Genomic DNA, 16,310 nt, shown 5'->3' with positions numbered 1-16,310 from the left:
GCTTCTACTAAATACTGAGCAAAGGGTCTGAATACTTATGACCATGTGATATTTCAGTTTTTCTTTTTTAATAAATCTGCAAAAATGTCAAAAATTCTGTGTTTTTCTGTCAATATGGGGTGCTGTGTGTACATTAATGAGGAAAAAAATGAACTTAAATGATTTTAGCATATGGCTGCAATATAACAAAGAGTGAAAAATTTAAGGGGGTCTGAATACTTTCCATACCCACTGTATGTTGAATTGTCTTCATTTTTTTTGTGGCAAGTCAGCTGGATTCTCCCTCATCTAGTCACAGACAAATTGCTTCAGGGGTCTGGAGGGTGAAATATAAATGACGGTATTATGTGCTAAAGGGTCATATTAGTGAATATCTGCTGAATGCCCAACTTGAGTGACAAATATTACTGATTGTATGATTGTAGAAAACAGATCTTCCTGCGCATCCTAGAGATGTCAGTTGAATTAAATTTATTCTTTTACAAATTGTGAAATCTTCTTGTCAAGCCAAACTGTGAGCAAGCTTGACCTCCTCCTTACTTTGGGCACAAATCCACACCCCTGCACCTCGAACTAGCCATTTGTTTTGTAACAACATTGGGCCAAAAAAAGAAAAGAAAATGTCAAAGACAGTAAATAATGAATGATGTTATTTTTAATTCCTGAAAAGTAGCGTGTTTGGAAATATGAAATTTGCATCCAAAAACAACATTTAGCGCGCCATGCAGGGCCCATTACTAAGGCAGTGGAACAAATAACACTGAGGCTGGGCCACACGACTCTCATTATGAACCTCTCATCTGCCATCATCTATGTCCAAACATGTCTCTGCCTCACCCTACATGCATGCGTCAGAAAACTGCAGGAGAGTATATATATAGTGTGTGTGTGTGTGTACACGTACATGGGACCTCTTTCAGAACTCTAGCTGTTGACTTATTTTTGGCCATGGACTTAACCCAGAAACCACAGAGAACCAGCGAGAAGCGGAATGAGTTGAGTTTCCACAGAATTCCTTGGTATTAGGTAAAGAGCATGTTCCCTGTCCATGAGGGTGTGCATGGCTTCTGCTGCAGTATTACCGTCTGCATATGGGTATCAATGTAAGATCACTGCTGTCATAAAGATTTGCATCATAAATCACTTAGGTTGCTTATGTTCCCAGTTTAATTTGTTGGAGAAAATGTGTTTGCAGATATGTGTGCATGTGTCTCCTTGTGTGTGCATTCAGTCAGCCCAGACAAATTGTTTTTGGCAGCACTTTTCTAGATAAACAGTGGCTGTGTGTATGTTTGCACACACATGGTATGAACCAGAGTTGGCATGTTTCTGTACCGTATGTGTTAATGCTCCCACATATGACTGAGGAACTTCTTGTGCGTCTGGCTCGTTTCCAGCGTTTGTTTGCACCCCTTCTCCTACTAAGGTGATTATTTTTTTCCATAGGGGTTAGGTGTGTTACCTTCAGTTCCTGCATAGTGAGCTCACTGCCATTCTCTTTGGCACTCTCCATCAGGATGTCCAGTGCGTCGCTGTAATCCTTCCCTTGGGAACACAGTGGCTTCTCCCTGATGGCCTTTTCTATGCTTTTCTGCAGGGTGTCTCGTGCACGGATGCCCTGCAAATACACCCAAAAGTTGACTACCACAATGCTCATTATTTTTACAGTATAATACCCAGATATGAATGTGCAGTCAGTACTTATTGTGCAACTAAGAAAGTAAAATACAACTTTGAAACTGTGACATAATATTTAAAGAATAGTTTTCTTTTATCAGACTGGCAAATAGAGGTAAAAGACATTAAATTAAGACAAAACATAGCATAGACCAGATTAGATTTTTGTACAAAGAAAATAAGCAGGTTAAAAGGCGTAGCGGATGTCCACAGCACATACCTTCCTGTAGCCGCTAAATGGCAGGTCTATGGGCAGACTGAACAGGTTGTCGACAAAGTCCTGAAAGGTTGAGAACAGATGTCTCATTTCCTCTTCAGACGCCCTGAATCCCAGCAGCACCCTCACTGCCATGGTGAATGACAGCCTCTGGCTTTCCCTGAGGAGCAACAACCAATCAGGACCTCAGTTCTACATCTGCGTGTGGTTTTGTTCTACAGTATCTTGTTATAAGTAGTCTGAAAATCCAGCAGAAGATACAGTATGTGCTGCCACTCTTGCTGGGATTGGCAGACTGGATGTTTCTACTTAAGTCGATAACATTTCCTTTTAGCCAAAAATGCCTCTACTCATGACCTTTCTATGAATTGTATCATTTATATCGCAAATAACAAATGCAGTTTGTAGTAATAATGTTCTGTAGAGATAGTGACAACCTACAATACAGTGTTAGCATTTGTACTGGCAGTAAGATGATATACATGCACTAGATGTCTGAATGCATGTTTTCCTTTTCTAAACATGTTTCTACACTAGAACCCCTGCTGCACCTGTACACATTGATGGGCTCAGGGTTGGAGCTCCACACTCGAAGGCTCTCCTGGATGACCTGCTGGATTTTGGGGAGGTAGGACTCCAAGGCCTCATGGCTGAACACTTTAGCAAACACCTGGGGAGAAAGAGTGAAAATGTGTCACTTAAAAGGCATAATGTAAATGCACTTGTCTGTTCATGTCACATACAGTAGAGACGCAGGTAAAGATCAAAGAAGATTTTCATTAAACTCTCAAAACTTGTGACTAGAACCAGTGCAAATCAAAGCAGAGGACAAGTAGTGATTAGGCACACGGACTGGCTCTCCCAGTTCCCCTACCTTCTTAGAGTCTGTACAAACAGGCACACAAACAAAATGGGTACCTCCCAAGTTTCTTATAAGCACTGTCATTTCCCACACTTGTGTCTTTTCCTTGTGTCTTAGTTGGTCCTGCCCAGGTAAGATGTAAGGAAAATGTGAGGCAAGAGGACTCGAGTAATTATTTACACCCTTTCCTCAGGTTCCTTCATCTTAAGTGTCCAATCGTCAACTGATTTCTGTTAAAAGGGTGTGTCAGTTCACAAAAAACTTTTGTGAAGATGGTCTCGTCTATTCTCGGTCATGGCTCCTCAGAGCCAATATGAGAGACTTGGAAAGATGATCTTATTAGAGATGTACTCAGTCTTTAGGAAACCTCTGATCATGGCAAATCCTGATTGACGGAACGTGACAGATAGTAGGAAGAGCAAGAATGTTTTACTGTAATAATTGTAATCTAGAGGTACAGTGTCTTGCCCAAGGGCACTTTGACACTTGGACTGGAGAAGCCTGGGATTGAACTGCTAGCGCTACTGTTAGGGCATGACCCGCTTGACCTCCTGAACCACAGCTGCCCCAAAAATCCATTTGACAAATGTTGAAACTCTTAAATGCACTGAGCAGCAAAATTTCTGCAATGAGCAAACTGCAAAACATATAGTGCTACAGCTATACATAAAAAGTGGCTGTAACTCACTGGTCATGAGTCTCTCACAGCTGACCCTCGTACATTTCTAATATTTCTCTTCTCTCTGTCATATCTCTGACATTTTCTATCCATTTATCCCCTCACTTGAGTTATACAGTAAGGCTTTCCATTGTGTTCATCATTCATTTTCCCAAATTCTCTCTCTCTCTCTCTCATCTTCTCTCCCTCGCTCCTGCATTACGGAGACTTATACATTGTGGAGGTTTCCCCTGCAGTCAGCAGAAGTAGAATGACGGACAGAAAGAGCAAGAGAGAAGGGATGGGGGGGTCTTTCCTGGCTGCTCATAGTATTTCTCAGTATGAACCGGTCACCAGTCATCAGCGTTGTTTGGACAAATAACATGTCGGCTGATTTAACCTCCAAAACTGCCCCTAAAACTTGTATGGAAATGATTTAGAAGAGGAGAACAGTGGAGAGGAGAGGAAACCAGAGAGCGGACCAGACTACAATAAGACTTTACTAATATGAATTGGTCACTAATGCACTTGGATGAATAACATTCATGTGCATTTAATCCTTAGAGCAGTCACAAAATTGGCTGTTTTGTAGAAGAGAGTGGAGAATATAATGATGAAGAACTTGTCCCTCACATTGTTTAACAAGGAGTTGCTCAGTGTGTAGTCGGTGTGTTCATGAAATTCTTCAAAAATGTGCTCATTTTTATTTTGTCTGCAACATTGTGCCAAAACTCATGCAGCCAACTGTCAAGGAACTTTGGCCATTGGTACACATGGTCTGAGACTGGAACATCTCAACACTTTATATTAGCAAGAAATGATTAGTCAGCCAGTCAATCACAAGTTCAGTCCACTTTTAGAGCCACTGATGGCGTCTACCCCTGTTAGGGTGTGGACTGAACATTTTCATGTAAATTTGTGTGTACTTTATTTCTTTTTTGTTTATTCAGAAGTAAATTTTGTGTTTGTTATGTTGTCTAACATGCATGAACTCGTAACTGCATCTTCTCTGTCGATGCACAGGGTAGACTTTGCTTTTAGTAACTACTGTATGGCCAGATGTTGTAAACTGACATTCTTAAATGGTGGTTGTCTAGACCTAACCTAAAAAAGTCAAGTATGCAATTGTGTTTTCACTTACATTGAACTCCTGCTTTATTTGTAGCCTTTGGATCACTACATGTAGGTACACAAAGAAAATGACTTCACTGTGTATTTGAAATATATTGTCCATGTGTAAACACGGTGGAAGAACATGAACTTAAAGTGCTCCTGCTTCTCTTCACTGAGTCATAATGGAGGTAGAGAGGGAAGAAAGGATTTTCTAGTGGGATTTGAGCCCAGGCCGATGAATGTACATGTGGTTCCTGAGGTCAATGTTTCAGCAACCAAACCATCAGTTGGGCACTTGTAGGCTTATTTTGTCCTCTACCCCATTTTCCTTTACTGTTCTTTCTCCTCTGTTGCCACCTTCCTTCTCTTTCTTCTCATTCCTCTAAACCCTGATTCCCTCCCTCTGTTGCCCCAAGAATGAATGAACAATAGTCTACTGAGCTGGTTCTGTGTGCATGAAAGTGTGTGAGTAACATGTGTACACTCTGCGGAGATATACTTTATGTGCCACACTTTTGGGAGTGGTTAGTCCAGATCACAAGGTGCTCCGAGATGTTAGCAGCGCTACAGTACATTTCCTCTGCTGCCACACAGATCAGCTTACATGACCTGCTCTCCAACCCTGACCACAGGGGATTACACACAGTATCTGACCTCAGAACAGTCTGAGAAAAAACACAAAGCAGTCAGTCAGTTAGTTTAGATGATCAGCTACTGTTACGGTAAGATGGATTGGCCAGTGTGTTCATATGTTGTACCTTAGGGTTAGGGTTTGGAGACCACTAATTGGATTTGGGGGAAACTTGAAGGAATGATACATCTCTTGACTTCATTTTCCACTATTTTAAAGATAACATTGATCGACCCATGGGGGTTGCTATGGTTGTATCATAATAAAACGCTGAATGAGTTTTGGTCCAACAAAGTCTACTCATGTGTTCGCCATTTAGAAGGTTACTTTGTCAAACATTTAGTTGGTAAAATTAAGTAATGTGGTCAGTTTTTCATTCAGTTGTAAAGTTTGCTAGGCATTTAATTGGATGTTAATTGGTTGGTTTTGTGATTATTCAGTAAGCTTTAGATTATGTTGTTGGCCTTTCAATGTATAACACAGATATTTATTTTGTCTGTAAAATAGCCAGCTGCCGACTTGGTTCTTTCAATCACTAGAGGATTAAAATCACTAGAGGAGAATTTTTTTTTTCATCAGGATCTCCAGGAAAAAAAAGAACTGAAGAGAGATTGAAAGGTTATTGGCCAAAAATATTCATTAAGCCAAAGGAGGTTGTGTAACACCAAGAATTTAGCCATTTAACCTGTCTGCACTGGATTATGCATAATTGGTCAATTTGGGTGAATGCTTTGCCTATTCCTAGACACACACACACATATATGTATACATAAATAGAGCAGCAGAGTTTAGCTACTGTATGACCAGTGAGTCAGTCTGTGTGTATGTATGTGAAGCTTGACGGGAGCCCCACACTCTGAAAGGCTACTACAGGTTAGACAAATACACACACACACTCAGACACACACGTGGTATCTCCCTACATACCCTGACTGCCAATCAAACACTTTTTTTTTTTAATGCAGTGTCACTTGGGGACGTTCCAAGTAGCACACAGGGCAGGGGGTGGGGGTGGGGATTACTCAGTACAACAGTCAGTTTTTGCTGAACCACAGAAACGTGACTGTCTTCTGTAGCCTGCAGCTCAAAGGGACAGGGTTAAATATTCACACACACGCAGTCACACACACCCCCAGAACTATACACGCACACACACACAGCCATACTAATAACGTCCATATGTCTTAAATTATGTGAAAGTGCTACGAGCTGCTGGTTCCACAGACATGTAAAGACTCCTTTATTCTTCTCTCTGCCCTCCCTTCCGTTCTCTCTGCCATTATCCCCACCTGTTCTCATCTCTCGGTGCCTCTTCAGTTGTCCTTTTTCGGGGAACTTTTAATTTCGTTCTCTTTTCTGTTAGTCAAACAAGGAGCCTGTATTTTCCCCTGCTTCTGTCATCACTGGGAACCAGAAAAGGATTCCTTTGTTGTTTTGGTTTTAAGCATTTCAGATGTAAAGGTCAGAGCAGCCAGGTGAAATCAGTGTGTTCCAAAAAATGGTTTGTTTTAAACCATGTTAACAGATTCATACCAGCCATAGAAACCAAACTTAGCTTATTTGATCTTTCTCAGACTTTTAGATCTATACACAGTATTTGTGCTCTTGTAGTCTGGAGAACATGTATGTTTGAGTTTGATTTAATTTCCACAGATGGAAACTAACAAGTGTCAAGTAATGTGTTGAATGACATTACTGCAGTACTGGAACTTAATGTGAGTATTTCCACTTTGTAAGGTGTAAAGTCTGACTTTATATTCTTTAGAGGATTTTTTTTGGCCCATTAAATAAACTTGCAGTTACATTTTACTATATGTGATCAACAAGTCTAATATTCTGCAGTTCACACTGTAAAATAATCAGCAGCATTTAAATTGGTCACAATGTGCTACCGACACCATTAAATGCTGCTTACATGTTATGCATCAATAATAATATTTACACCTGCATATAAATCAGTTGTGTGTCTTAACCTTTGAGTTTGACCACTGAACAAACTCATGGGTCAGACAGAATGGGCTTCAGTTCAGTTAGAATTGGCAGTGTCCTCTACTGGTGATGAGCAGAAGCACAGGAGACAGACACACCATCACACACACAGACGGAGAAGGTTAGGCTGCATGGAGAGCCGCATCTTCTGCCTAAAACATGAAGGGAAGTGGGACTCTGTTCCTTTGCTGTTAGGTGAATCCATATTTTTCAGTTTCTAACAGTATCAATGTGAGATAAATGCCAAAAGGTAAGAAGATAAAGGGAGGTCATTGAGAATGCTCTGCATTTAAGATAAACCTTTGGGTAAAGATGTAAAGGGTTAAAAGTGACCCTTAAATTAAGACAAGGTTCAGTATGAATCACTCTGCATGGCTCTATTATTATTTTCCAATCTCTCTTTTTGTCTTAATCTCTGTTTTCCCACCTCTGACTTTCCGTTTCCTAAACTTGGGAATGGAGAGATGGTTCCCAAAGAAAGAAAACAAGGGGGAAGGTAAATGTGGAGCTGGCAAATAGGAAAGAGGGAGAATGAGGGAGTTTGGGAAGACAAAGTGAGTAGTGTGTCAGAAGTGTGTATTTTCATGTTTGTGAATGTGGCTTACAAATCCTCACTTGAATTCCCACCACTGTTGTTTCAATATAGAGGGAATTTTTTTCCCACTGCAGGCCAGGTAGGACATTGTGAGGTAATCACAGTATGTTTATTAAAACACAAGTACTGTGTGTTTATCTGTTTATAGTATCAGCCTCCTTTATCAGATATCATTCAAATCCCAGTAAACTTTGGTTTAGTGTAGTCTGCAGGCTGAAAACTAAAAAACTGAGGTAAAATGAAGGTGACACATGGTTAACTGCTGTCACCTCCCAGCAAAAGGGTCCAAAGATGGACAACTGAAGCCTTTGTGTGTAGAAAAGTATTACATTATTATTACTTTCTTATAAAAGACATGTTACGACTGACGTCTGTCACAGCGTATGCATTATAATTTCAGGTAAAGTATGAAAGAAGTGACACTGGTTTTAAATTTGAGCCATCTCTAACTCCTGCTCCCCCACGAGCTCATTTGTTTGCAAAAAAAAAAAAAGGCATGTGTTTGATGTTGTTTTCAGTCAAGGTTGATGTGCAAGTCCTGGCTGGCCCTGGTCGGCCTGTGGTGGAAACCACGCTGCTGTGGCTCTTTGAGCGAGTTAGTTTCCTAGCTTGACACGGGGTTATATGGAAACTGGCTGCCTCTGTTGATCCACCAAAGGCTAATGTTCTGTGTGAAGATTGTTTTTCCGTACTGTATGAAAACCACAAGGAGGGCAGACACAGAGGAGCAGTTCTGGTCCAGTGGGTCAGACAGTAAGCCAGTCGTTCACACCGCGAACATGCCAGCGTCGGCCTTGAAAACCGCCCGGCTGACCTCGTAGTGCTTTCTGTCCCTCTATCTGTCTCTGTATGTTGACCCTCCTGCAGCTGAACTAAGATGAGTTTGATTTCCGTAACAACCAGGACGTCACAAATGTCTGTTGTTGTGCCCTTCAGCACATAGAGAGATGCATGCATACATATTGAGCTAATATATATTACCTTAAGTGGTTATCTTTAAGTTCATCTTCAGGGTTTTGTTCACTTTTTGTGCCTGTCAGAGTGATCATGCCACCGTTTTTTGAGGTTTGTGTTTGTGCCTCTGTGTCTGGTGCATTTTATTTATTTATTTATTTTTGCTGCACATGTTGGCTCAGTTCATTCTAATTAGTCCTTTCTTCATTTTCTTCTTTCAAAGCAGAGTGAATTTAAATGCATAATTTACATCTGATTTTTGTCAGGAAAGATGTAGCCGACAGTACTGAGACCAGTTTGAATGGGAAATTTAACTGGAAAGATGCTAAATCAACCCTTAACATATATATTTATATGAAAACTTACAGGATGCTTTAAGGGTATTTATGTCTATTGCTTGTACAAGAGAAAAGACTTCAAAGATCAGATTAATAGCATCTCAAGGGGACTTTCCAAGAGGCCTAGTGTGAAAGTTTGTTGCATCTCCAAATAGGCTTTCTCCAAAAAAGGTGTAAGATGATAACCACTTTTCTTTCTTGTGAATATGCTACTTTCAAATCTAGTTAAATTCTGTAACCTGAAGCTCTATCACTTGGTCTCTATAGGGAAACCCTCTTTCCTTTTGCTTCCTCACAGAGTTCAGAGGGCATGGACACAACAGAAGCAGGTAGGATGTTGCCTGTTTTGTTTAAAGGCTGAGGTATAGCTGCTTAGCAACACAGGGCTACAACTACTACAGTATAAGCAACTTAACCGACCTTGTATCTGTCTCTCTGGCTGGCTGTTTAGGTTGAGATTGGGAAATGTGCAAGTCTGTGTGTTTGTGAGAGTGTGTGTGTCGGGCCCCCACAGAAAGCCCCTCTTTGTGCTGTGTCGGAGGCAGCCTTCCTAATCAGGGGTCATTAACATGAGGTTAGTGCAGGGGTCTCCAGGGAGAGGAGTGGGGATCAGAGCGCAGATTAGACCCAGCTGACCCCTCGTCGTCCCCGGGCACCGCAGCAACGAAACCTGACCCCACCTAACCCCCACCACACCCTGCTGGGATCCAGACAGACAACAAGAGTCTGATTTACAGGAAAACACTCCAGACTCCGCTTCTCGTTCTTCTCATTCTGTTGTGTGCGTGTGTGTACACATCTGTCTTTATCAGTGACTTTGTATTTACATGCATCAGGTGTGGGTTGGTTGAAGTGTGTGTGTGTGTGTGTGTGAGTGTGAGAGAGAGAGAGAGATAGGTAGGTAGGTATGTGATCTGGGGATAAAGGGATAATTGGAGGGAGCGGTAAGTGGCTGATTACCTGAAATGATCTTGGCACAGAATGAGGAACTGAAAAGGTGGAGGAAAGAGGGAGAGAGAAAGTGAAAAAGAAAAGAAAGTGAGAGAGATAGTGAGCAGAGTCAGGGAGGAATCCCAGAAATAAAACAGAAGAAAACAGGTAATCAAGGGTGGATTGTATAGTCCTCTCTCTCGCTCTCTCTTCATGTAGATGATTGGAGGTGTCTCTCACTTCATTAGCCAGACTGAGAGAGCAGGATATCTTTACCCTGTTACTCTCGCTTTCTGTTTCTGTGTGTGTCCAGAAGAGTATGTTATAAGTATAAGCACCGAGTATAAGTATAAATATTTAAATTGTATGCATGCCTTTGTATTTGTGTGTGCTGCAAGAGAATGTGTATTGTGTTGCCTTCCTGTTACTGAAGTGGATGCCACTTAGGTGTTTGTGGTTGCATGTACTATACATGTATAGTGTGTGTGTCCTGACCTTCCTCCTCTTGCGGTGGATGTCTCCGATGCTGTTGGCCAGCGAGTTGGGTCCCAGCAGAGTGGAAGTGCTCTGAGGCCAGTCCACTGTCACCAGTGTGTGTTCACCCATCAGCACCTTGCGAACGTTCTCAGCGCCCGTCACCCGGATCAGAGGGCGACCCAGAAGATGAGTCTTAAACACGTTGCCATATTTCTGTCTCCGCGACGCATGGAAGCCTGAGCCCTAGGCAGACGGACAGAAAGGAAATATATATGCAGATTAGTCTTGGAGCTCTACAGATTTAAACAAGGACACAAATGTCTTGAGAGACATCAGATCAAATATTTTGATTGACCATTTGAGGACCATTAAAAAAGATTCCCGTTTTATGTCATTTTCATACGAATTATTGTGCCATGGTGCAAGTAATTTAATAAATAAGGTTTTAAAGGATGATTGAGTGTCAAAGAAATGATGAAGACTTCATGGAAAGCTGGAATGTCCCTTTTCCAGTGAAGGCCTGAGCAGACAACTCTCCATCCTGTTTCACAGACGATTTAACTTTTCCTTTCACTTTAGTTGACAGAGATCCCCTCAGCTCCTACCTTTGTTTTTCTTTCTTGTCATTCCTTCTTGATGTTAACTTTTACTGTGAGCACCAGAATGGACATGCCAAAAACATCTTTGCTTTGTAAAGCTGCGACAATCATTCGCCTCATTCTCACTATCACCATCATCAACAAAACGTTCTGGTCCTAAACAGCATTTTGCAAACAAGACAGAAAACTGAAATATAACCTCGAAGCTCTGCAGCATTTCTATGATGGAATTTTACGCTCGCTATTAATTTAAACCAGCCTTTGAGATCTGACCTTCCCTCAAGCTTTGATCTTCAACCCTAAAAGCTTGTATTTTGTGGTTTGTAGCCCAGCAAACCATTTCTGGTGAGTCCCCCATATGCAAAAACTTACTGATGTTTCCATCCTCTGGGTTCTCTGAGAAAAAGTAAATTTATACACTGAAGGTAGCAGACTGCAGATGTTTAAGAAGCCTGCATGCAATAGGTTAATTCAATGAAAAATGATTTAAGTTGCCTCTAGGACACAGTGCCTTTAGGGGTTCAGCCTTAATATCAGCTGCTGAATATATGAGGTTAAAGGTTCTCAAAACATTTTGAACTCTCGCTTCAAGTACAGTAAATTGAATTTTTTTTACCCACAAGCAACGGAGTTGAGTTTAGTGAGCTTTATGTCCACTATCACATACTATGGCTTGTTTGAATCATCCTGAAACCACATCAAAAGTCCCCCAGAGGTTCTGACCTTTTGACACCTACTCATGTCTACGCGCAACTACATACTTGTCAAAGGTTGTATATGGAAACAGGTTGTGAAAGAAGAGTGGTTCTTCTCGCTCAGATAGTTTTTAATACTTTTTGGAGAGCTGAAGATGTACATTGATCCATTTTTCTATCCTTTTAACTATCTTGTGCCCTCTTAGCTTTACAGTATATTGAGATCACTTTGGAGGCCCCACCCCCAGGTTGGCAGCAACTGGACACTTTGGACAAATGTTTCGCTGTTTTAAGTACTTGACTGATTGTTTTTGCAAGAAAAGATGCTAGAATTGCTTTGTATAGCTTCAAATCTTTCCACTGAATATTGAGAAAACATCTCTTTTTTTACTTAGGGAGCCAACAGAGGAGGCTGCACAGCCCATTGGAGGTCCCTGCCCCACAGTTTGAGCAGCAGGGTTATTGGTAAACCCTCCAGAGGACCAGAGCTGGAGTCAGTTAGCAAGTTGACCTCTAAACGATCTGGGTCATGGCAGAGTGAGAGGGAGCTGACCCCAGAACTGTAAATGGACTGTTTGAGTGAAAAGAATATACATCAGCCCAAGGGCAGCTTAGTGTGTTGCACACACACACACACTTCATAGGCACTGAGGCTCACAGACAAACACATCATTCACATGCAACCACAAGCACATGCTTTTAGACACACACATACCATACAGTAAAAGCTCACATGCATATATGGTTCAGCGCACTGGTATGGCCACAACATTTATAAAATTCACAAAAAAAAAGACATGCAAAGCAAACAAACATGTAGATGCCCACTGTAACTGCAAAATGCTGTGACAACACTAACTGGTTTGACCTCGGTTTACTCGTGGGGAAAGAGATATTTACAACTGCAAGGAACACACACTCTCAGGGGTAATATATGCAAACACACAAGCCAAAGAAGCAGCACTATGAGGTGCTGTACAGCTGTGTAGTCCTACAGAGAGATGGAGTTTCTCTCACTCCTTCCTGATCAGCTGTGTAGAAAGGACCAACCTTTTCTTTTTCTACCAGCCTTTCATTCTGGTTGTAATTAATTTTAAGAACTAGTACTGCACCTTTCAAACTATGGGAAACTGCTTGCCGTGCGTTTTTGTTGGTGTGTAAAACAGAGAGAGCTCCTGTGTGCAAATGAAGCGTATGTTTATGTGTCTAGAAGCGTTTCAGCAACTAATTTTAGCACGTGGTTTGTTTCCTTTTTGACACGCACTTTGAGCAGCAGTGGTGACTTCTATTTGTGTGTAGACCTACTGTACGGTATGTATACAGTGGGTTGTGTTCACAAAGATAGCTTGGGCTTTTGCTGTCGTACCATTTTATCCTCAGTGATCCTGGTTTACTGAGTAGTTTGTGGCTCAGCGCAGTGGAACCTTGTTACATTTACTGTTGCATTTTACAATCAAAAACTGCTTTAATCGCCAAGAACTGCTGAAATAAATGTTTTAACAGACAAACTAAATACCCTCAACTCTCTCAAGATGAACAAATAAAAAATATGAAACTAACTGTAGAATTGCTATTGGAACAGTCTCATCAGCTCATGTTTGTTTTCCTCAGATATGCTTTTCTTTTAGTACTAACTTGAAGCAGATTCAGGAGATAGAATGTTTGTACAGTCCTAAAGAAATCCTACAGCAACTCAGAGAGCCCGTTAATTACCTAATGTACTGATCCACAGCGTCGTACATGTATTTTGATGAGAAACACTGTGTGATAAGTGTAAACAAACAAACACTAGTAATACTAGCTTTTGAGTTATGTACCCATGGAATTAAACCATTGTTCTTTCTGTCTCTTCTTTTTTTTTGTTTTTTTCTGATAGTGTCAACAAAAAAAAAGAAGCGCCTAACAAATCCATAAAAAGGGCATCTGCTTTGAAGTCAACGCTGTCGCACTGGTACATCTTGCCTGTATCTTTCAGTCATATCCCTGTTCAGCCTAGAATCCCAAGGGGTTACATCCATATTGAACAATTCCACAGTTAAAATGTATGTGCAGTGCGTCCGTGGGCCTAACTTTGTGGATAGTGAGAAGTTGGCATTTGGCATAAAAACATGTTAACACCGGGCATAGCCTGGGATTCTGTAGTTGTCCGATATCAAGGATCTTGGCTGCCATTAGGGTATCTGCTCCCAGCAGCTCATCTCTCGCTCCCTGTTTGTGACAGACCTCATGTCTTACCGTTTTCTCTGTGTGAATTTGACCTAAATTGAGCACAGATGCCTTGACCTCCTCGCAGCTCTGTTAGCTGTTTTAACGTTGCTTTGAAACCTCTGATTGACAGACTGCTTGTATAGATGAAAAATTGTGTTTATTAGCATTCAGTGCAACACACCCCACCTTTGTGGCTGTTTGGAATCGTTCTTAAGCCGCTTCAGATGTTAAGAACCTTACATGAAATGTTGACAGTAGTTTATCTAGTCGGTGCATTTTAGAGATTTATTTTTTTGGTTTTGCTATAAAGGTTTACTCAAAATACATCCTGTCTTCAGTGGAGATACTGGAACAAAATGTGTCCAGTTATTCACTTTCTTATTCTTTCTCTGGATGCAAACTGTTGAGGTGCTTTACAGCTCCTGTACACTTCCTCTTTTCACTGTGGCATGCACTCACACTCACATTAACACACACACATCAGACTGGCCTCTGGAGCCCTCAGGGTGTGTGGGTGTGTGTGTTAGAGTGGGGTTGTTTTCCAAGCTACATTTTGCTGCCACATGGATGTAGAGTGGTATAGTATGTCTGCCTGGCAGGCCTGCTGACACACACAAACACTGTCGAGTTCGAAGGGAGTTCCTCAGGCAGCTGGACAAGGCTCTCTTTCACACTCCAAGATGCAACATCAAATTGGGCTTGCATACTTTTTTTTCTTTTTTTTTTTTGGTGTAGTATAGCTACGTGCATTGTCCATCATGCATTCTCTCTTTCCATTTCTCTTTACGTTCTTTTCACACACATGCACACATTTTGGCAGGACGCTGAAGGCTTTGCTGATAGTCCTTATTCCCTGACAGAACACAGAACGAAATTGTGCATAAAACAAAAAGTCACAGTAACGTAATCTGTCCTCGTGTCTGCCAGAGGTGTGGTCTGGATGACATTTAGCTTAAAAGGTGAGAAGTGTACACCCGTCTTCCCCCTTGCAAATCTGGCAAAACACATGCATACACACAGAGAGCAAGCATGGAAAAGTTGTGATGTAATGACGCCACACTTCTTTTGCAAAAGAACGTGTACTGCACATAAGCACATATGGGGTCACAGCACGCACACAGAGTTGTAGAAGTCATCACAGCTTTTTTTTTCTCCACACCAATCTCACAGACAACAAACTCTGATCTGAACTGAAAACCATGAAGAGGTTTCTCTTAATGATGGCAGGCGTGAAGTTTGACATGTGGACATGTTACCTAGCAACTAAGAGAAGTACAAGCTAGCTGTGGAGACACAAAACATGATGTGTTCCTGTGTGAGTGAAGGGAAACACGAGTCAGGTTTTTCCCAGCACTATATGTGGTCACGAACTGTAAATGTGAATAACTGTTAAACAAAGCCAGTAATCAAATAGCTTAGGGTGCACTTACGGTTTTGGTTGTTAGGCTGCAGCCTCGCATGAGTTTTGTGCTTGGTGTTGGACAATGCAAGTATGAGTAACAAGTTTCAGGTACTTTAAAAGTGTCAAGAGCCATTAGGTGGTTTAAACATGACTGTTAAATTAGTATTTTTCCTTGCTAAATGCCTCTATTATATGGTGTCTTCAGTATGTTTCATTGGAGTTATATTAACAAAAGTGGAATATCAGCAACGCAATCACGTGTGAGAATAGCTTCACATCTTCACTCTTAAACATCATGGAACATTTAGAACATATGTTCTATACAGACTCAGTCAACAAAGGAGCATTTGTTACAGTCATTAAATGTTTACTTTAAGATTTGTGCTTTTATATAAAATGTACAGTTGAGACAGAGGCACCAGGACATTGACAGGCAACAGAAGAACGAATGCAGCTTCAAACTGGACCGTGACACTTTATCAAGTGCACAGAGCTGAAGGTTAAGATTCATTGTAGGGTAAAGTAAGGTCAGAATCAAGGTAAAATTAAGGCAGTATCGGGGTTAAAGGTTATATGTGTTTAACAATGAAGTAAGGGGCTGTGTCTACAGTCTGGATTCAGCCAATGATGTCAGCTTCTACAGAGTTCCTTTTATATTTTTTGAGCAAAGATTTATCAGATATTTTCCAAGAACCTCAATAAAGGAGGGAAAGAAGGGAGGGTGTCAGTGAGGATTTTCCACACGCTCAATCCAAACACTTTTCAAACATGCCAAATCTCTCATTACACATTCACATACACACAGTCCAAACTTTTGATAAGTGCCACCATGATTACAGAAAATCTTGTGAAACCTCCATCACTTTTGTTCTCTCTTTCTCACACTCCTCTCTCTCTCTCTCTCCCTCTCTCTCTGTTAAACACACACACATACACAGCCCGGCTGTACTAAAAATACCCCGTCT

The 16,310-nt window shown here is 41.2% G+C and overlaps 1 protein-coding gene across 1 annotated transcript in view; it reads right to left on the bottom strand.

Moving 5' to 3' along the window:
- Positions 1 to 16,310, bottom strand: part of cyp26b1 (cytochrome P450, family 26, subfamily b, polypeptide 1) — a 32,089-nt gene that overhangs the window by 4,577 nt on the left and 11,202 nt on the right. Inside the window, exons 2-5 of the mRNA XM_020624296.1 lie at positions 10,460 to 10,684; positions 2,446 to 2,564; positions 1,898 to 2,054; positions 1,463 to 1,618 (exon numbers count right to left, since the gene is read on the bottom strand). Of these exons, the coding sequence (XP_020479952.1) occupies positions 1,463 to 1,618; positions 1,898 to 2,054; positions 2,446 to 2,564; positions 10,460 to 10,684 (657 nt within the window). The remainder of the gene's footprint in view (positions 1 to 1,462; positions 1,619 to 1,897; positions 2,055 to 2,445; positions 2,565 to 10,459; positions 10,685 to 16,310) is intronic.

The sequence above is a fragment of the Monopterus albus genome, unplaced genomic scaffold (assembly GCF_001952655.1).
Source record: "Monopterus albus unplaced genomic scaffold, M_albus_1.0 scaffold324.1, whole genome shotgun sequence".
Taxonomy (NCBI): Eukaryota; Metazoa; Chordata; class Actinopteri; order Synbranchiformes; family Synbranchidae; genus Monopterus; species Monopterus albus.
Note: the sequence above shows the minus strand (reverse complement) of the source record. Positions and strands in the feature narration are given on the sequence as shown.